At 40.0% G+C, this 23,424-nt stretch overlaps 1 protein-coding gene and 1 non-coding gene across 2 annotated transcripts in view; both read right to left on the reverse strand.

Annotated features, from left to right (window-relative positions):
- Positions 1-17,746: 17,746 nt before the first annotated feature.
- The window catches only part of pdlim4 (PDZ and LIM domain 4), a 37,225-nt gene continuing 31,547 nt past the window's right edge, over positions 17,747-23,424 (reverse strand). Inside the window, exons 6-7 of the mRNA XM_028421662.1 lie at positions 19,833-19,971; positions 17,747-19,044 (exon numbers count right to left, since the gene is read on the reverse strand). Coding sequence (XP_028277463.1) covers positions 18,840-19,044; positions 19,833-19,971 — 344 coding nt within the window. The 3' untranslated portion in view covers positions 17,747-18,839. The remainder of the gene's footprint in view (positions 19,045-19,832; positions 19,972-23,424) is intronic.
- On the reverse strand, positions 20,099-20,180 carry trnal-aag (transfer RNA leucine (anticodon AAG)). The gene has a single exon. It is a non-coding gene; the product is annotated as a tRNA-Leu (tRNA).

The following is a 23,424-nucleotide window of genomic DNA, read 5'->3' on the forward strand; positions in this document are numbered from 1 at the left end:
GTCAGTAATTAAGCCACATTAGAGCGGACCTCCTGCTGCAGGTGAGAAATGCTACTAACAATACTAATGAACAACAATTAAAAGTTACGACTTATTAGATTTAACAACTATATAAATGCTGGTATTACGCTCAACATTTAGTCTCTATTTTTTGACACATTTGATTAAATGTATTATATTTGTGCTTCTATTTTTTAAACAAAGACGATCTGTACACTTGTTGCCATGTTCACTCTGATGATGATTCCATCCCTTCTGGTAGGCCATCTAATCTTGGTGTTTACATTGTACTTATGTTGATTATTTGGTTTTGTCATAACAGAAAATGACTTTAATCTACATGATCATCGGAGCAATGGCAGCTACAGCTCTGGGAAAAGGTACAGTTCACTTATTACAAATGGTGTAGTTGTACAAAAGTTTACTTTACGGCATAAAAATGTTTTACTCATTTAATCACATTTTAGTTATTCAAAATAAATATATCACAGAACTTTTTAACATGTTATCTGGACAATAAAGCGAATTGAATTATACTGACAATCACTTAACATGTACTGTTACTACATGATAATTACAGCCTAGAAGCAGGTAGTGTACTGTTAATAAATTAAGATAAATGTATGGCTTTGTAAATTACTATGTTTTCCTTGATCAAATGATGATCACATGATCAAGTTAACATTATTTACTATATTGTGAACGAGCCCATTTCCAGTTTCTAGTTTTGATATGCATTCTGTTTTTTGTTCCAGGAGTTGCTGGATGTAATTTCTCTGAAGCACAGCAGTGTTTTGGAGCACTGGGGAAACCATTGTGTTTTTACCTGCCCACAGATGCATCTAGAAAATTAGCTTTGAGAAAGAATCAGACTGTCATTTTAAAGTTAGAAAATAATGTGTTAAAAGAAAATCAAGAAAACTCTCTGAATCGCTCTATATACTTCACAAACGGAACATTTGTGCTGAAGAACGCAACAAAGAACGACTCTGGAGAGTACCAGCTTGATATATATAGATCTACTGATGGTGTATATTTAAAAACAATCAAGAAGCTTGTGGAAATACTAGGTATGACTAAAATTTGTCACCTTTTTTTTTAAATACAATAAATAGTAATTCATTAATTTATTAGTTTACTAATGGAAATGGAATCTTACAAAAATTACAAGAAAATAGCTTCATCTATCAAAACTACTTATGATGTGAGGTCCCACACAATTTTCATTTTTAATAATTTACATTAGGATTAAAAAAGCTAAATTTGCCACCAGCAGTTATTTTAGAACGTCGTATGAGTTTATAGGTATTTGAATATTTTATGAGCAGTATCTTTCTATTCAAGTCATACTGCTGTTTAACAATGAATATGCACTTTATGTACATTTCTTTAATGCTTTTATATTTTTATTTTACTTTTATTTTATTTTAGGTACTTTAGTAAGGGAAATTGTTTTTTTAAGGCTGCTGCCAAGCAGTGTCATACAATGACTAGCAAGGCGCGCCACAGGCTAGGGTGAAGTGTCTTGCCCAAGGACACACAACAATGACTTAGGGAGGAGTTGGGATCGAACCGCCAACCTTCCAGTTGCCTTGCCCCTAAATATATACAAATGTCATACTGAATTTGGGGCTGCTTGTATCTGTGATGTGTTTTCTCTTTCAGCTCCTGTGTCCAAACCAGCTGTATCTCAGACGTGTTTGTCACCAGAAGTGATGACAGTCAGCTGCTTCTCTGAGGGAGATGAAGCCAAGTTCTCTTTCTATGTGGACAATAATTTAGTGATACCGATTAGAGCCGGAGGCACAGAAGGAAACAGCTCGCCCAAGGTTACCATCAGCTTACATGGACAACTGACAGGAAGCTTAATGTGTGATGTTGAAAACAAGGTCAGCCGAGAACGAACAGTCATCCACCTTTCAAGCTGTACAGGTACGCATTTTTTTTTTTTTTACATGGTGCAGGCTTGTAAAGACAATTGAGCAAGTACAGAATATAATCTGCAGTGATTGAGTTATTTCAATATCTAATTTGGTTTGCTGTGTTTCACTTCTAGATGTTATTTATTGCCTGCATCCTGTCACTGTGGCTGTGATAGCAACTACTGTCACACTGCTTCTCATTGTAGCCGCTTCTTTCGGCATCTATCGTTGTAAAAAGAGAAATCTTGTGACTGTAAATGAAGGTAAGAAAAATGTTCTCAGTTCCTGTGTCTTCCAACAACTGAAACTAATATATTTATTGACATATAATGCATATAATATGCCAAAGCATTAAAGTTGTGCCACTTTAAATAACACTGACAGATTTTAAACATACTTAACAGCATTTGTAAAATTAATTACTGAGTGTAGTTAGCAAAATTTAAAATAAGAATTATCCATCAACAAAATAACGAATAACGTTTAACAATGTCAGTATAGCAGGATTAAAATAATACCAATTCTGTTTACACGTTTCTCAATTTATAAGGTGCCATTTTGCTAGCTGATAGTATTAAACAGCAGTGTTGCACCTGTTATATTACAATTAAGCTGGCTGGCTGTTGAACAGACATAATATTCTTCTTAAAGACAGTGCTGATTGGGGTGTATGATCTTTCTACGGCTGACAGCAGAGTGCGCCATTAGCATGTTTACTTACCGGGGCTCTGATGCTAGATGCTAACAGCTGATTTAATCCGACTGCCTGTACATCCCGTCTTGAAAGAGGGAAAGCCAGACACGGTGTGACCCCCGACCTAGTTGTTGGTACGTCAGTCAGCAGTGTGCCTCAATACAAATCCTCTCCATCTCTGTTTATATAATGGCGGCTACAAACACTTAACCTGAATAGCCAGGTGGGTTGCGATTTCGTGAACTCACAAATCTCGCGAGAATTCAGCTGCAGCGCATCTAAACGAATGCTAGCATTATGGCTGACAGGGGTTGTCTCGTTTCATCACCACTTAATAGACAAAACATGAGAGTAGACATTATTTACCTGGTTGTTGACTTTAAAATCACTTATCCAGATCCAGTAGCAATACAGACGTGACTACCCTCGTGTGACTTTTAGCTGTCACTGTTACCCCTAACTAACGCCAGCTACCGTCTGTCTTCAATACCAAGCAACCAGTGACGTCACCGTTTACGCTAGGACAAGATGGCGCCAGAGCGATAGATGGCGCTATATACGTTTGGAAATGAAAAAAAAAAATAAAAAAACAAAATTCTAATCCTGCCTCAAAGTTAATGTTGGTAAAGATGTGTAAATATATTACTCAAAGAGGCACAACTCTCATGGTTGGCAGAATTGTCAGGGTTTTGTTTTGTCATTCTTTTAAAAAACATTTTGCTTGTCTTTTTTTTCCCAGATGTCCATGCAGATGAAATTGTCTACTCAGATGTTAAAGTGGTGCAGCAGAAAAGGAAGACAAGAAATTAATCAATTAAAAAATGCTACCTTATCTCTGCCTTAAACTTGTCTAAATTTGCCCCCTACTATATGCTTGCCAACCAGCATTTCGTAGTGTTATCTGACCCTTGTTACATATGACCACACACACACAAACAGGAAGACCAGACACCAACCTGTTGCCTGCAAATTTTGCAGGCTGAGCATAACAGAACAGGAAGAAGTCTATGTACCGGTACTTTGTACATAGTCAGTGGTAAATAAAACCACTTGTGAAACCAGGGCATGTTCAGCATGATGTCAAAGGTTAAAAAAAACAACAGTGGAACAAACATATTCATAACTATTCTGTATGATTCTATCTCCGTGAACTGTAACTGCAGAACTGGTATAAAAACCAATCAATTAATCACAGTTGATGCATCAAACATAATCATTCTGTAAAACTTTAGGACATTTCAATATTTCTAATTGTGACGTATGTTGCAAGCATGTTGTATGTAGATCTTTTAAGAATGTAAAATTTTATAAAGAATGATAAGCAGTGAACAATTATTTTAATTGCAGAATATGACAAAATATATAGAGTTTGCAAAAATTGTTAATACTGCCTTACTGTGTTTCATAATAAATACACAGTATAATCATATTGGTCTGGTTATGTGGTCCTTGTGATTACTTTCTATGTTTTATCATGTAAACTACTGCAGTGATCATTACTGACCATGTGATGGAGCCAAAGGCCTGTACCTCATTCTGTGTTTTGATCAATAAATAAATAAATTGTAGGTCACAGGCACTGTAGTTAATTCGGGAATGCTGCATATCAATAAAATAGTTGAGTTAAAGAAATTTTCAATGTACATTTTAAGCCTATCCATCTTTTGAACCCGCTTTGTTTCATAATACAGGGTCAGGGGGGGCTCAGACCTGGGCAGCAGTGGCTCAGTGGTATAGCAGGGTCGTCCAATAACCGGAAGGTTGGTGGTTTGATCCCAACTCCTCCCTAATCACTGTTGTTTTTTCTTTGGGCAAGGCACTTTACCCGCATAGCCTCCAGTGTACTCACTGGTGTATGGTGCTCTTTGCTGGGCTGCCTTAAGCAATTTCCCCATTGTGGGACTAATAAAGGTTTCTAAAAAAAAAAAAAAAAAAAAAACCTATCCCAGCTATCTACAGGCGAGAGGGTAGACCCTGGACAGGTTGCCAGTTCATTTTAATCAAAATCAAAGAAGTCAAACGCACTAATGATCAGCTTAGATATGGTTTGGTATTTATTTATCCACCTTACAGTACCTGTCTTAGCATGATGGTCAGTACAGTCAGGCAAAGTATACTAATGATCCCAACAACGATTTTGTGGGATTAAATTGATCAGTTGCGTCAAAAGTAGCTTTTCTGCTTCACTTCAGGCACTTTAGGCACTGACAGGATGCCCTTACATCACTTCATTATCAGTGCTAGAAATAACTCACCATGTTAGTAGTTAGTTAGTTCATCATGTTTTGTGGAGAAGCAGGTCCTTCATTCTTTAGGCCCAAGGAGTAACTGAGGAACAGAGAGGAAGGGTGAGGACCGTTAACCTTGTGCATGACTCCCAGGAACAATTGCTCACTCTCACATCATTAAGGTTAACACACTGTGGCACAAACCATCTCCATCTACTGACTCCAATCAATGCTGTGATGTGGCAAGTCCCATCTCTGTGTCTATAAATGTTTTTTTTTCCACACACACTTCTCTTGTGGTCATATCCATGGTTGTGTTTCCCCAAAGGAGGATTCTCTTGCATATACAACAACTCTCACATCTTTCCATTGGACACCATATATGCCAGTATTCACTTACAGCCACAATACCGAGCTCATGTGGAATAACACTTAAGGGTTCCCAACGTTCTATTCCTGCCACTCTCAAACTCTCTCCCCTCTGTGTGTGTGTTTTATATATAAATGGGGTGACGGCAGGAGAAAGAAGGAGGGCTTCCCTCACTGCCTGACGCCCATGCTTTGAAAACATGTGGCCTGGGAATAATTGGGTTACAACTGCAGCAGTCCAATGAGTTGGCCTTGATTTGGAGAATGACTCCATTTACTTTTGTCTGACTGCCTGCTGCTTCCACAGCTGCAGCTTTTATCCTCCATTCAAGCTCAGGATTTTACAGTATAGGCCTGGCAGACAGCCAGATGAGAGAGTGGAACACAATCGGAGCATTAATACGGCAACACACATTCAGTGGCTGACAGAACAGTATGGACTTTTTTCCTCTCTCCTCTCTAAATTTGACAAATTAAGACGAGACATAACACTTGACCTTTTCATTTTTCATTAATTTACTGACAGCAACAGCCTAAGGTTGGGTTAGGTTACTTACGGTAGATGCAGGAGATCAGCCATCAGTGTAGTGAACAATGCTGTCGCCTTAGAATGATTTGTCAGACATGTGCTGTTTGAGTGGTACGTTTGTCCAAAGTTGATCAGCCTGACAACAAAATGAGTGTCTGAGGGACCTCAGCTATAGAACAACATGTCTCTGTTTGATCAAATGTGTCTTCATTTTTATTGTGTACTTGCCCAAAACAGCCAAGACCCAGCCTTAACTTTAAGGTACACCTGTCTTACCTCACCACTGTACCCTTAGGTGTAAGTTCTGTGTTCAAGGGTATTTCATACACCCAGAAGGGAGGACACTACCAATAAACTTCCTTAAAATATTAATACAGAGTACACCCCGGACAGCATGATGCTGGAATGCTCAGGAAACACAAAGAATATGATCTGGCAGTGGAGTGAGGGAAGAAACAGACAATAAATACACAACGGCAGGGGCAGGTAATCAACAAGAAGAGAATAAACACTAGGAAGAAAAACTGACAAGGATACACAAGGACAGGGCCTTTCAAAATAAAACAGGACATGACCAAAAAAACCTACGAATATACCAAATATCAAAATAAACAAAATACAACACTACAATAACCAAGAACTAAGGAGTAAAATCAGAAAACAAGAACGACAGAAAACAGGATCATGACCAAAATACTGTTTTTTTTATATTAACCTCTAAGTTTTAACACATCACAATCAGAGAGGGTGGTCTCACATTACATACATCTGGAGGTTAACAGTAGTTTTACAATATTAACAGTACCTTAAAAGTTAAACTGGTGAGGACATGTTTTAGGAATTTAGGCTTTGTGTCTCTTTAATTAGAGGCTATGTGGACTCACTTTACTCAGATGAAGACGTGCTCAGGACAGATATCCAGATGTGATAAAGGTGTCTTTATCAGAGGGAGAAATGTTCACCCACATTATAACCTGGCTGTTGTTGAAAACACTAGTTGATGCACCTTCCTTCCAGGCCATTAAAACCTGAGATGTCAATTTTCATGGGTCATCCAGGATTGTTTTGTTTTCATGGCAACCTCTAAACAAGCCCTGCCTGTTGACCGGCCCATCCCACATGAAAGATATCAAAGGTCAAGGTGGAGAAATTGGTCAGCAGATACCATCAGATTCTTTCTACACGCCTCTTCCGACAATTTACGCTTCATGAGCCAAGGTTGTGGCAAAAAGTTTCCTCATGCCGTCTGTCTTCCTTATCAGAAGCATTTCCACCAATCACCGCAGCCAAAGCATTTCCACTTGGGACACTTGCTGCTCTAAGCTGGAAGTAAGATAAAGGAGGGTGAAGGTCTGTGAGCGTCGTTATTTATGAGACCTTATACACTTTCGGAACGAGCAGTAGCCGGCTTGGTCTACATCAAATTCTCAGGGTTGCTCAGACAATAAGGGCTCTTATCTCACAACAAAGACTCCTTGAGCAGTAAAGTAGGTACATGACACACCCAGCTAAAAGCCACTTTAACAGAGACATGTAAATGAATGACTGGAGTCAACCTTGAATTAAATATTAATAATCCTGAAACACTGCTTTACAATCTACGTTCCTGAATGAATATTTTCGCAAACCAGCCTCAAAGCTTTGCAGCCAATTACAACTTTTCACGGTCATTACCCAGCCTGAATAGCAAATGAATCAATTGGTCAAGTAAGCATTCTTGTCAGAGTGGAACACAATAAATCCAGTGTAATCTCTGTCTAAAAAGGGAGCCACGTTTTGTGTGGAAGCAGAATCTGCCGGAAAGTATTGTGTCATTGCTTGCTGTAACGAGTCATTGAATGAATTCACTGTGAATGCACCGAACAGTGGAGAGGAATGAGACGTTCTGTAGCTCAAACAGTGTGGTAATAACTACACAAACTCAGATGTGCATGCACACAAAAACACATGCATGCATCTCCTTGCATGCATGTGCAGCCTGCATCAAATCTGCTCTTCTCACTTTCCTCCTCTCTCTCCCTCCCTCTCTCTCTCTCTCTCTCTCCACACACACACACACACACACACAAACACTTACACACACCACACACACACTCGCCTCTTCTATGCTCTCATCTGGCTGACAGGCAGCTTGCTGGCTTCTGTCTGTGTGAACTACTGTACCACGCTGCTGTGTCAGATGCATGCTGGGACACCGTACACGCCTGGCTCACATCAGTGGTATATACATGCCCTAGATTTAGTTTATTTCAACAGCAGAAGATGAATGCCACTCAGGTTAAAACACAATTTAAATTTTAAGTTTACCTCAGTGTAGAATTAACTACATTTCTGTACTGGATGGAGCTGATCACTCCATGCTGCTTCCAACTGCCACAGGCTTAAACAGAGCTAATTTTAGTATAGTTAACTTACTACATCAGATTTCTGGCTTATGCTACAGTATCAAAACCTTCAATTTTGGGCATATTTGCAGTGTTTTCTGTGTCTCCCTCCTGTTGTTCTGAGCGCTTGGGTTTGGCCATGCATGACTTTGATTTTTGCATAGTTAAGGCAAAGCTTGTGACTTGATGGATGAAAAATGTGATGGTTTAACAACTACATGCTAATTCCCAGTAATATGACCAATGTTTGTGGCTTTTAGTAAACACCATGGTCTCTGAACATTGCTACTTTTTGTATTTTCCTTAATTCACTGCAACAAAAAATGATTATGTGATTTGAGGTTAATTTGTAACACCCAAAGAAACAGCATTTACTTTTGTGTTTTATAGCACTGCACCTTATTTAAAGTGAATTTACATGATTTGTGCAGAAGGAAAACAATTTGATGGTGTAAATGTGTCCTTGCACATTGCATGAATGAGAAGCTTTTTCCAAATACAGTTATTGCATTTGTGGAGTTTTTATGTGGTTCTACTTTCAGACACACATTACAGACATTATTCGGTCATGAGCCAGATGCAGATTGGTAACAGATACAGTATATGTCCATGTGGCAGAGGAGCCTGCTGACAGGAAGCAAAATTTATAATCCTGAAATATTCAGAGTCTCACTGAGGACAGGAGAACACCTGCACCAGGTGAACAGAGGCCTCTTTCAGACTGAATACCAATCATGGCTGGCTGTGTATTCCACAAGTGCTGCATATTTAATAACTTATTCATATAATTTTGACCTCACTTTTGTTATTGTTAGTTATCGTCTGCTCTTTTTTTCCGGGCAGTGTTGTGAGCTGGTGCATCTGGACCACAGATTACAGCAGATTTGAGACTATAATATATATATTTTAAGACTATAAACTGTATATGTATATTTAATTATGCAAACTAAAAAGTATGTTGTTACCCCTGAAGCATTTACAAAGAAACCTGCTGTACTTAAACCCTGCACTTTAGTCATTGCCTAACCTGCTCCTCTTTATCATATCCCACATCTTGATCTAGTTTTGACAACATTTATAGAACATCACATTTATATGTATTTATATCTTGACCCCAATGCACTATTGATTCTGTTGGTACCTTTCAGTGCTGTGCTTCCTCCAAGATATTTTTCTTGGTTGTGTGGGACGGCCTCTAAAATAACATTTAGATGAGGTAACATTAGACCTCTCCCCTGAAACTAATCAATATTAATGAAATTCCTTTGGTTGGGGGCCTGCCAGCTCCTCAGGGCAGGGTCCACAATGGCAATTCAATGATGACTGGAAAACCTGGTGAGCTCAGAGAACCTGGGACTCCTTATCCAAAGGTAGCCGACCACAAATAGCTCTTTGTATTTGTTTTAGATTGTGATGCGATGAGAAAAGCTCTTTAAGGCTAATTTGTTCCACTTCTTCATGTTTGACAACTTATGTGACACAATTCCTGGACTCACTGAGTCTCAGATCCTTTTTTTTCAAGTAGGTTAATGGAGTTTCCCATGCTACAAATCTTAGTTTTTTATGTTTGAGTCATGAGTCTGAATGTGGCGATGAGCTCATGTGAGCCGGTGATGGTGGAGCTCAGCAGCTCCGTGGCTTAATCCAGGCGGCCTGCCGCACACATCTGTGAGTGTATCAAACATTATGTCATATTAGCACAACTATAATTACACAATCCCTGTCATTTACATGGGGACGGATCACTATAAACTCAGCGTGTGAGCGTATGGAGTTCACAGTGTGTTTATTTTAATTACTTACTTTGTGACTTATTAAAGTCATTTTTTCTTAGCTACCCCTTTATTATGTACGGAAATTGAAACATTCACCTGAGTGAATATAAGCACTCGCCACATGTAGTCGATGATAGATTAGATAAGATGTTAGTCCTCGGTCATAAGAAGGCCTGTATTTAAGTGTTCAGCTAATTTGAAGGTTAAGGAAATGGAATCTACCCTCTGTAAGACTCCCCCAGTCAAGGGAGGCTGAGATTTGTCGCATCGGTTTTTATGTTTTGCTAAAATTACTGCAGTGTTGTGTTTGGTCAAAAATCTGTTTTTCTTTTGGCGGCATGCATGTCAAGAGACCAATCCATTACCCAAAGGACTAATGGCTGCACTAATGTTCTGACCTCCTGCTTCTGTCTGTGTCTCAGACTGCCTCAGAGGAATAAGGAGTGAAACTCTGTGATTTGAAGGAGCTGTTAAAAAACATTCGAGCATGATTTTACCGTCCAACACTACTTTTAATAACTGAAGTTAAGAAATGGACACCACCTCACTGTCAGCATCGGGGTGATTCATAACAACCAGCTAAAGCCAGCAATACAAATAACTCCAGTACACAGACTGAACACTCCTCTCTCTGTCTCTCTGATAGAATTATGACTCTTCTCGCTCTATACTTAGCCCTCAGCTGATTGTACCTCCAGTCTGTCTGATTCAAGAGGTCCAGACTGAGTTGTTTGGGGGAAATAAAGGCCCTTTGCACTGAGTTAAAGATGGCTGGGGAAGGATGAAAGACACAAAGGGGAGAGAGCAACAACAAAAAAAGGAATGTGTGAGAGAGTTGGCACTTGTATCTTGCAGGGTTTGAGATATAGTGCCAACTTTTCATACAGTTTCTATGGTATCCACTGAGGCACGACGCTCCTTCTTGTAAGTGTATTGTTGGGACAGGAAAAGGGGGAATGTAAAGAAACGTGTGTGGGAATGTGACATTGAAAAAGATGGGAGAGGGGGAAAAAAAGCAGCTGTGGTGGTCTGAACCAATCAGCATCCTGTGAGAAACAAGTTTGTGGCGATGACAGATTGAAGTAACCACTGGGCTAAAGTTACCCTGTGATATAAAGCGATGGTTCAACAAAGCGGAATGAAATCCCAAGTCTCTTTCAATGAATAAATGCTCCTGTCGTGTATGAGAAACTGAACCATTGCTTCGATCTGTCATCGCTTTTAGTTCAACTTACCTCATCCTCACTCAGGTTTGTGTAAAACACAAGCCATCTGCTTGGTTTTTATATTTGCTTTTATTTAAACAGACTTTAAGATGTGTTGCACGTCTGAAAAAAAAAAACACCAATAGATATTGTAGCAAAATTTTCTTGGCAACCACCATGGAGGCCACTCAGACCATTTATAGGTTTAAATGTAAACCAAAGACCTCAGAGGATATTTCTAACATATAATATACATTCTGAGAGTCTATAACAATGATATCATGGATAAATATTGACTGGAAAATAACATAAGTACTCAGATAGATTGTTTAATGCACTTCAGTGTTGGATGATTTGTTTATGAGTCATTAGCAGTGTTATGGTCTGCAAACACAATGTTGTCCACACAATTTCCAAACACATTATATTTCTTTGTGCTCTAATGGATTTGTCATTTTGTTTAGCGTTACCTCACAGTGTGATCAGTTTAAGTTCAGGGTGGGGTCAGATATAAGCACATTCTTGTGTCCAGGCTGCACAAATGACAAAAATATTTATATAACAAAATAATGACAGACATCCGTGACACACACTTATTAGAGTGTCTGTTTCATTTTTGAGTGAGTCCGTGGGAATAGTGTTTTTTTGTTTTAAATTGAACTGCTTGTTACTGCTCTTGGCAGATGATTCCACATTCCGTCACGTTTTACCAAAATCTGTCAACATTCAGATGTCCTGCTAAGTCACAGACAAACAAATGGGACTGAAAATAACCTCATCTGTGAACATAGCTGGGGTTTGGATGAGGTTGTGCTGTGGTAAAATCCTCTCGATTGGGTGAGAACGCCATTTGGACAACAACAAATATATTATACATCTCAGCGACATGGAGACATCCACTTGTTTTTCTCACTTTCTTGAACATTGTAATGGGGCTTAGTGAAATTTAATTTAAGAAGACCTTCTATATTTCTCACTTTCATAACAAGCTTCCTTGGGTCACTCAATACTCCTTCTTCTCTTATTATCTTTCTCCCTCCTTCCTTGCATTAGTCAGCGGTGAATAGAAGCACCTCCTTTGTCCTATCAGTGACCATATCTTAGCTCATGCAGCCAATCACGTTCTAGCATCATATTTAAATATGACCCTCAGCCCTCCACCTCCCCAGGCACCGCCAGTCAGGAGCCCAGGCCAGGTCAGCTTCCGATGCTCCCCCTTATCCAGGTCCTCTCCACCACCACCAGGTCTAGACCCCGGAGGGGAATGTATCATCATTGGCTTCACCTCCCTTTCGTCCCCCTTCTCAGATGAAGTCTCATTGGAGTCTATCATTCACCAACTCACATTCTATTTGTACATAATCGAATACATTTGTATGTTGTTGATGAAGATTCTCAGTCATCCAGGTCATAATACGTAGAGAAGATTTAAGCAATGCAGTACATACAATGCAGTGATTCCATCCATTCCATCACAGCAAGAACAAAGGGCTGTCAACCAGTCCCCCTCTGGCAGTCTCATAGTCATTAGCCAACCGTTAGACACACCTGGCACAGGCAGCCAGCTCATCCCAGGTAAGTATGGAAACATTTAGTGCTATATTTTGTACGTTTTTACCCAGACGCATCCACTGAGGTCTGCAACCACATATAAACCATGTTTCCCCACCAAACAGTTAGAACTCCCACAGGGAGGAGGCCCCTGGGAAGACCCAGGACGCGGTGGGAAGACTATGTCTCTCGGCTAGCCTGGGAACACCTCGGGCCCCGGATAAGCAGTTAACGATGGATGGATGGACAGTTAGAACTGATGAAGCTGCTTGGATAAGCAGCGAAACGTCTTCAAGAAAACTCCACAAGTCCAGACGCCTCCCTTCAATCTTCTCTACCAATTTGTATGTTCTGTTAGTTAGTCTCTGCTCATTGAACTGATTGTTTTGCATATTTTTATGTCACCCGAGAGACGGTGAACCCCACTCTCTTCTGATTTTTCTTCACAGTTATTACTCATCTGAGAGCTGACAGTCTGTGAGGTCACCCTGTTGGTGCCTTAAGATCAGGGGCTGTCTCTTTCTAAATCCTTTAAATGACAATCATAACAACGTTTAATTCGAGCGTCATCTCCCCACAACACAGAGCAGACATGAAGATTGTGGCAGAAATCTGAAATAACGATTGTTCATAAATGTCTCTTCCAAAAAGATCAACAACTAAGTTCAGAGCACAGTGTTGATGTCAGACATTGCAAAAACAAGATGTGAGCACAAAAACTAACAGCACAGCAGGTTCTTCTTCACCAAAAGCAGAAATGGCTTATCGATGTTTTATGAAGTTGAGCTCATAACGAATCTGCTGTGAAGAATTAAGTTCAAAAGGTTAGATGAGGTAACATATGACAAAATAGTCTTTGTCAGTGATGTGTGTTATTTGTATTGGTACAGCTGTAGGAAAAAGATAAATGACAGTTTCTACACTATCGTCCAAAAGTCTGGGGTCACCCTGGCTAGGTTTATAGCTTCTCTGATCAGCACAACAGTTTTCAGCTGTGGGTTAAACTTTTAACACAATTAGCTAACACAATGTACCATTAGAACACAGGAGTGATGGTTGTGTGGGTCTGTGTGGTCCTGTGATAGACAGCCGACCAGAGTTTTATATGTCCCAGAGTTGTTAAGCACATTTTGGCTGCTTTGCCTTGACTCTGTGATCCAATTCATCCCAACACATCTCAGGATTCTCACGAATCCTAGAGGTGTGTTTGGGTCATTGTCCTGCTGAAAAACAACGGTGCGACGATCCCACTAAGCACAAACCAGATGGGATGGCATGTTGGTGCAGAATGCTGTGGTTGCCTCTCTGGTTAAAGGTAGGGTAGGAGATTTAGAAAACTCAGTGAGAGTCAGCCAGATTTTGAAAGTAAATACACGCCCCGTTCTCTTGGAGTTCACCCCGAAGCCACGCCTCCCAACCAGTCTGTGACTTCGTCCATCATGCACATACCTCTCTGATGTGCGCAGAGCAGGAAGAGAGTGACAACCAGCCAACTATATGCGCAGGGGCGCCTCGTAGGATTGGCTGATGTTTTTAGCATTTTATAGCTTCCACCGATGATTAATATAAAGCGACAATTTAAAGCGAAACTGCCGAACTAATCGGTTGCTATCGGATTGTAAAGAAAAGTTACACATCAGAATGATGCACTTTAAGTGTGCCTTGGATTTTGAATAAATCACCAAGAGTGTCACCAGCACAGCATCCTCTCACCACCACACCTCTTAAAATCTGACTTGATCCGACCAAAGTACAGATTTCCAACAGTGTTCTTTGCAGCAATTGACCATGAATGTGAAGGCTGGCTGAATTTATCCTCATTTGATGGGTTCAGCACTTCAAGATTTTTAAAATGATTTAGTTACATATCACATCTAAGATGACTCACACACTGACTCATGTGGTTCATAGTATGTAGTTTTATTTTCTCCTGACACTTTATAGCACGTGAAGTCATCCAAACTCAACTCGCTTGTATTCGCGCTTCAGTAACACCACAGCCATTAGTCTGGAACTTAGTCACAAAGCTGCGAGTCCTTTAATAGGCGCCAAAATGCCAGTGTTGTTGTAAAGTTAAACATAAGATTATCTCCTGTCTCTCTCATCATCGGCCGACAGAGTTCCACATTATAACCCTGCAAGAAACCTCACTGTGATAAATGAAGCTTCCACCTGCTGCTTATATGGGTTTTTGAGTTATGGTACATGTGTTGAATTTATATCTGAGAAGGAATGGTTAGAATGCTGCCATATATGTGCAGTTTCATATGCTGTAGCGGTGTAGGTACAGTCTGGTTGCGAGCAGTCGTCTAGAAAAACTCAACAAATCATGGATGTTACAGGCAACAGATTGGTACCGTATGGAGCCAGAAACCTGGAATGAACACTATGCTCCATAAAGAAGGAATGAGGTGCACAGATAAAAAGGAGACAATGGAGAGATCTGACTGTCGTTGAATTGAGAGGTTCTGGACAGACAAAGGACATAAGAATCCGATTGTTTACAGTGCTAATGTGATATGTGTGTACTCGTGAGGTACTCAATGTGAGTTTTCAGTGTGATGGACACTAGCTGGTTAGAAGGTGATGGAGTCTGCAGAGAGAAACCAGCTCTGTTTCTGAGCAACTTGAAGTGTTTATCTTTAAAGTGGACTCATTGTTTATAGATGTGAGAGAAGCAGAATTCTTTCCATGAATCTGTGCCTCTCATTGCCTCTGTTTTGCTCACACTTTGCTGTGTGTGTGTGAAGATTTCTTCACTAATTTGAGATCACATAATAACAATGGAAACTTAGGTGCTGTGAAAGTTGCGTCCCTGCCACATCCTGAACCCTGCCACGAATTCAATCAAGTTTCTAATACCACAGTAATACAAATGTTTATTGTCCTGTTTGAAGTTGAAGTTCGGCAGTGACAGCACAATTGGTGTCAAACATGTGGGAAACATTAGAAAATGTGCGTAATGCTGATTGTACAAAGCTCTTCAGAAGGGTAGCAACAGTTGGTCCAGACGTCACTGATTTGTTTACTTCTCATTCTGACTTCCATTCATTCTCTTCTCTTAAACCCTGGCTTCTTTTCTCTCTCTGATTTAGTTCACTTATGTATTCATTATATGGTCAGTGAATTTTTTTACATGTAAAAAATCATACATACACACACACATGCACTGACTGCACTGAGGTCAGGTATATATATTGTGTATAGCAACACAATGACCATCACTATACGTTACTGGCATAGACGAACTAAGACAAGTTATTTACCATAAATAAATAATAATTATCGGACCAATTAAGTGAAATTGGATAATTTCCTGCGGCACACCTGGTGATCTCTAATGGCAGACTGGTTGAAAAAAATACTGAGCTAATGCACTGAAGTGGCCGACAGCCTCCATGATCCAGGTCCTGACTGCAAAAAAAATGGTTCCATCACGATGCGTTATAACTGAAATTCTGATGATATGATACTGATGATTCTGATGATACAGCAGAAGCAAGAAAAACAATAGCAGTGGCTCAGTGGTAGAGCAAGGTTGTCCAATAACCGGAAGGTTGGTGGTTCGATCCTAACTCCTCCCTAGTCATTGTTGTGTGTACTTGGGCAAGGCACTTTACCCGCATTGCCTCCAGTGCACTCACTGGTGTGTGGCACTCTTTGCTGGTCAGCCTTAAGCAATTTCCCTGATGGGATTATTAAAGTATTTCAAATTTCAAATAAATAAATAAAATTAAATCAACATATTGGCAGCGCTACAAAAAAAGAAAAAGTAGGAAGTAAGAGAACACTTGTTGTACACCACTGGCCCACTTCCCAGGCATGGATTTAGCTTATAGTGCCCTTTGACATCTAAATCTGATTAAGTCCAATTGGCTTTTGAAAAAGCATTGACCAATTTCCTGTAAAATGATTATGCTACAGGTCTAAATAGAACTTTATATTCATGCTGCCTGTCAGAAGGGATTTGTGTGAGAGTAAGGTATTATCAGGTTTATGGTAGATACAATCATAAACATAGCTGTAAATATATTATGTATTCCAAAATTCTTCACAAAACCACATTTAAAACATGATTAACTATTAACAAAAAAAACAAACAACAAAACTTCAATTTTATGATTTTTAAGGCCTCTGTGATGTGTGAGTCTGAGTATTCCAGTTACAACACATACATTCTGGTGGTCTTATGAAGAAATGAGATCCCCTTTGTGTTTTTAAACATTTTTTTTGTGGGGAAATCCTGACCAGTAAAAAAACGATTGCGTCATTGTAATGCACTTCTCATTTTTATTTAGAACCTAAAAAAACAGAGCAAATAAAAAGAGACATGTGTTTGGTAGGACAATAAGTTAAACACAACAGAGAGATTTGTGTCAGAGGAATCATTTAAAGGCAAAGGCACGTGAGTGATACTGTTTGTTAAAGCAATCACAACGAAACAAAAATATGTACAATACCAGAAAGATGACGTGGTAGCAATAGAATTTTCACATAATTTACACAATAACTAGTATTGATGGCACACCAGCAACTGCACATTACTGGTGTTAAAAACACATGGATATCAGCACTGCTAAAACTCATTTCAAATTACAAAAGTAGTTAGAAACATTTTTTTCTAAACTTTAAGATCAATGGTCTCCACCCACTTCACTCCCCTATTCACAATAAACTAAGACTAATGGCTACATAATGACAGCCTTTTTTTCTTCTCTGTCAAGCAAAGTAAATACTTGCCATCCCCTCATTTCTCTTCCTCACTCCCTTCTCTCGGAGGAAATATATTTCATTTGCTTCATGTTGCTTGGCTGTGACTAGAAATCTGAATTCATAGTAGGAAGGGAATACAACTGTCCAACTTCTTCCCTCGTCCAAAAGAGGAACTGTAATGCATCTGTGTAGTGAGTCCAAGTATTACTCCCACATGTTGTAGGCTGAGAAATCCCACTTTACAAGGTTCTAGAAGTTTTCTGTGGCTGCGTCTCCATAGCCATTTTTCTTTTAAAAGCTGTCATGAGACACGGAGAGCTTGGAGAGTTTTTGAACTGCTCTGCTCTTGTTTTTCTTTTTTTTTTTTTATGATGAGGAATTCTCTCAGTGTGAGAGCTGAAATTCCTCTCTCAGTCAGGTGCATGAGCCAGTAACACCCAATGCTAAAAACATTCTGTAATTGTGAGTCACACAAGTGTCAACTGCATTTAAGCTAAGTTACTTAGTCATTAAAGTCTCATTTCTTGCAATTTGTTGTGTATAAGTTGAGGCTTGAGGTTGTGATTGCAAGCAGATTCTCATTTAGAGTTTCTCACGGAGCTTTGCAGGACGTCTCCTGCAGGGGGTTTTTTGTTTACATTTTAGAAGGTGGTGCTTGCATACCTGCATACAGAGGCATTTACCTATGGTTATAGTTCAGTAAACCCTGTCACCAAAGCATACTGACACATTCCACACACAATCACAATCATACCTGTTACAGATATTGTAAATTATTGAGCAAAAAACGTGGCAAATAAACAGAAATGCCCCCCAGCTTTGTAACACAGAAAAGTAAACTGCATACATGTATAATGTTTAACTGCAAAGAGTTTAAAAGACACTGAAACCTGTCCACCATATAACCAACACTGATATTGCTATACCTTGCATGACTTTGAGCCATGTGCTGCGTAGAAAATTCGAGAGTTGAATTCAAAATGAGTCCTAAAAGTAATGTCTGCACAGCAAATACACCCATTTTAATGCTTAAGTGGGACACTACATAATGTACTGTATGCATTTTATAGAAAGACAAATGTGTTTTTTTGCTAATGTGTGCGAAGATTTGGTGTTTTTCTCCAGTAAAGTTTAAGCACGAGATCTAATATGCACTATTAACATGCATATAAATGCTGTATTCTGAATATGAGCATAACAACTCCAGTGTGTTTGCTGGTTCTAGAATTCATTGTAAACACACTGGATGAGAGATGAGATGGGTCAGAGCCTTATTCTGTCAACATATTCCAATATACATAAACATTTATCAAGCCTGTCAGAGTGGTAGTACTGATCTGGGATCAACAAAACACATTTCATAGGACAAAACTGGTCCAAGATCAGTAGTCCTGCTTGACAGAGCCTGATCGGTTATATATATATATATATATTGGTTTCCCAGTTACATTATGCGCAGCCTCTTCATCTCAGACTAGCTCCACCTTGGAGTTGGGGTACACAGCGACAACATCATAACCCTCTGGTGGTTGGACGCGAGCCTTGGCGTGGGTCTCACAGTACAGATTGTCCTCGATAAAGAAGTAACCTCTCTGCTTGAGGTTGATGCCGCAGTCGTCACACATGAAGCACTCGGGATGGTACAGCTTGTCTCTGGCCTTCACAATGGTGCCACTGGAGATAAAAGGTGGATTAGAGTTGTGTTAGAGGAATTCTTTAAAAGGAAGTCACATGTATCTCCACTTCATTCCTTCCATTATCTATTCAAATCCACAATTGCCGAATTGCCTGTGAACAGAGTTTGCATAATGTATCTTCTTATATGTTATATATCTGCTGATAAGGTTGAATAGTGCATCTTTATTCTGCTGTGTAGCTACTGATTAGCGCTAGTGACATCAGTGCACTCAGAGTGACTGCAGGGCGTTCACTGTTCATTCACCATAAGATTTTCCTTTCTGGTCTGAGGATCTAAGCCAGCAACCACTCAGTCGCACAGCTGCTTTTCTTTGTTTTTTTACTGCAGTCCCGATGTATGCGACCACACGACTTGCAGTGTAAACTCTGACACAGTGCACTATACATGTTTAATAAAGCTGTAAAATGCCCCAAGGTCATAACAGCCGCATTATGCTCCCTCAATGCTCTCTTGTTAACAAGAAAGTAAGCTCATGACATCACTGCTTACCTGCAGCTGCTTTTATAGAGGGGGGGATTACCGGTGCATGTGGTTAACTTTGGCAGAAGGTGCATGTAAACGGATGCTGGGGTGAATGTGTGCAGTATGTGTATTAAAGGGTGTGGAGGATGGCTTTGTTTAATCATTAAAATGATGAATGGGAACAGAGATTTCTGAGCACTTATGAAAGGCCTGTCGATGCAGGTCGACCTCTGTGGGTTCAGAGTAAGGGCAGATGAGCCTTAAGTCATCTTGAAGTGGTTAAACTTTACAGAATACTTACACAATGCCGTTACAGCAGCGTGTGCACTGTGGTAGCTTCTGGAGACCGGACATGGGGCTGGGGATGGGACTTCCCAGCTTGGGGATTGGAGACCTGACTGGAGATTTTAAGGTTCTCATTCTCTCTGGTAGGGGAACACCTATAAATTAAAAGAAATAACAGTCATAAATATATAGTACACAATAGGGCCGTTAGGCTTAACAATGAGCATGCAAGCAACAACTTATATCAGAATGAGTTTATTAATCCCAGGGGGAAAAGTTTACTGGCAGCGGTGGGATTCGAACCCACGCCCCCGAAGAGACTGGAGCCTTAATCCAGCGCCTTAGACCGCTCGGCCACGCTACCATTGGTTCTAAGTGCTTGACAGAGACCCAGAGGCTGACCCCCTTAAGACGATAACGTGGCAAGGAAAAGCTCTCTTTTAACAGGAAGAACCCTTACTAATACACTGTATCTTGTAGGTCCTTGGAACTGATCAATCATAGTCTGTGGAATCATTCATCAACAGACAGATGGCACATCTACTCTGTACATCTCCTCTGTTACATGACCATCACACCAAACTGCAATAATAACATCACTCTCCAGTGTTAACATGCACATGACATATTCCCTCTGCATGACTGCTGTGTGTCTCTGGAAATGTCCTTGTGTGCTCCATTAAAGCGTGACATTATGTAGTGGCATTTCCAAGTATCTGTTACACAGAGTCAAACTGTCCAGGCATAACCACCACACCAGTATGTTACATTCAGACACTACATGTGAACACAAGCTGGGTTGTGGCTTACTTGTTAAATATACATATAAGAGGAAATGGTTTTAAAATTACATTTACAAAGTGACTTTCTATGGAAAGATAGGTAAGGCTGTGCAGGGCGTGTTGCTGCCTTCCCATGCATGACTTTTTTTTTTAATAAGAGCAATCATCCAGCGATTAGTTATGCCTGACTGGCATACTTTATACTGGATATCTGGAGCCACTCCAGCGGTGTAGCAGTTGGAACCACTGCCGTATGACTTCCTTTTACTGATGATGTTCCAGCAGAGGCTATTCAGGCCAGCAGGCCACCTATCAACTTGCCTCTACCCACTGTGTAATGACTCTACAGCTGGCACCTGCCTCAAAGCTGTTCCCACAGTGACAGCTAGTCTGTTAGACTGCTCTGTGGTGTGTTTAAGAGCAGACGTTAGCCTGGTATTTATGGGATTAATGTCTCTATTACTTAATTTTAATGGGACTTTAACCTTACATGCAGGACTCTTGTGACTTTAAGGGGAGGTTGAATAAATGTTTTTCAGACCACAGTTGCGAATTAAGTGCAGAAATAAATGAACAATTATTACTTCGCCAGACCAATTCAATGTAATACTGACAGACACCAAGAGGCTGACCATTTGAAGCACACATTCCAACCTACATACATTCAAAGCAGAATGTGTGTCATGCACTGTGACTAATATCAAACAGACACACTGATCCTAATTCAAACCTGTGGAGTATAAACCGACAGAATGTCAAGGAAAAGATTCTAGTGGACTAGAAACCATCTAAATCTCTCTTTCTCTTCTCCCTTTCGGTCTCTTTCTCTCTTTTTATTGAAACTATACATCCAGGATTGAACTAAATTTGATTACAATTGACGTGATGTTTATCTACATCATTGCAGTCATTTGGGATGAATGCTTTAAAACAGCTTGCCAAGTATTAATGTTATAATCCATGTGGCAATCGACAATTTGACAAGTGTTATACTTGCTGCCTGAAAAGGGGCTTTTGTAATGTAATGCACAGTAGAAAATATGATATGATATACTTCATAAATTTCTTTAAACAAACAAAATTAGAGTGTGGAGAATGGACGGAGGGTTGTCAGCGGTTACTGGGCCCGAGTTTATTTCTTTTTCCAGCTGTAAAAGAAACACATACTCCGTCATCATGTCATCTTTTTTATGTTTTTTTCTTCTTTTTCTTGGTGAGGATTTCTCTTTTCTGCTGCTTTTTGCTGCAAAAAGAATCTCCTCTCTGCTGAAATGTATTGTTGTTGTAATAGTGTCTCAAACACCCTATAACTTATTACATCGGTATTTACTGTCACTCCACCCAGCTTCCATCCACACTGCGATCTGATCATGCTATACAGCCTGTGGAATTCTGGGTAAACTGACACCCTTGTTTGCTTTAACTTTAAAAGCCCCTTGAGAGTCAACATGGCCTCTACAGGGGTGGCTCTCACCTTCAAAAGGGGAACAACGACAGCGATTTAAAATCCTGACAGCAAGGCATGCATTCAGCAGCTGGATGATTTAACTTTAACCTAAATGGCGTTCAGTTGTTGATTTGCCTTGTTTTGTCTTTATGGAGCTAATAAACATAAACAAACCTAAGACAGGAGCAACATGTGTGCTGGGATTTCACCCTCACACAGATCAAATGACATTTCCAAACATAAACATAGAGACAGGTAGCTTTTAAAAGGATCCCAAAGTAAACTTGAGGTGTTTCATCACAGGCTTAGCCTGTCAATCAACCTGTCAGTCTCACATTCTGAAAGACAGCTGACAGCAGGACGAGAGAGAGAGAGAGAGAGAGAGAGAGAGAGAGCTCCCTTTAAACCTTTTAATCCATCAGCAGTTATACATTATGTCGCCTTCATCTGTCTGTCTCTGTCTCTGTTTCTTTATTTAATGTTTTAAGTGTTATGATCAGTGATAAATTAGGGAAAGAGTCTGGTCTGACTCTGCTGGAGCAGTTTCCACATCAGTATCTAAAGCTTCTTTCAGCTCAAGTCGACTCTGCTGGCCTTAACTGAAAAAAATAAATGCTTGCAACAGTGGAGGGAGGAGAAGCTTGTTGCTGATAGGAGTGTTTGGTGTAGTATTGCGAACAGGTGTGTTTGAAGTTAAACCTCATCTTTTGCTAAATCTGACCAAGCAGTTTTGATGCCTCAACCAAACTAAAACAGGGCTGAAAACCAAAGTGAAACCCCAAACTTATGACCGAAAGTCTGGCTAAGGTTTACTTACAAGCCCTCTAAGCACTGGTTTGCTTTTCTTAGGGCCAAAGAGGCGTATCAATTTGCTACTAGTTTCATGCCCCCCATGTGAACAGCAGTTTCATTCACCCCTCTCGTGTCCTGTGAAACTCTCTTCCACGAACTGCTTGTATTTCTCCACCATAATGAAACAAAGATTGAGTGGGTGTTGTTGGTCACAATAATCCTGCAACCGGATCCTAACATAAGTGGATCTTGTTTCTACATCAGCCTACTGTATTGACATCAACAAATACAGATGAAAAGATGAAAATATTCATATTATCACAGCTTAAAGCTGCAGGTTATTTACATTCAGAAATGGCAAGACTCCGTATAGCTAAGGTTTAAGGGACCCTTCTCAAGGACACCTCAGTGTCAGTGTCTGAAGTCAAGAAAAACATTAATCATCAACTATTTGTGCAAACGGGTCCACGGGTCCACCTCTCTGAACCCCCGTGCTGTTTCCGTTTGTGCATACCAACGCTTGGCTCAAAATAAGCACTTTTTCAACCTTTCCCCTGCTTTGGTGGTAAACAACCTGAAGAGAAGGG

Source organism: Parambassis ranga, chromosome 14 (assembly GCF_900634625.1).
Source record: "Parambassis ranga chromosome 14, fParRan2.1, whole genome shotgun sequence".
Classification (NCBI taxonomy): domain Eukaryota; kingdom Metazoa; phylum Chordata; class Actinopteri; family Ambassidae; genus Parambassis; species Parambassis ranga.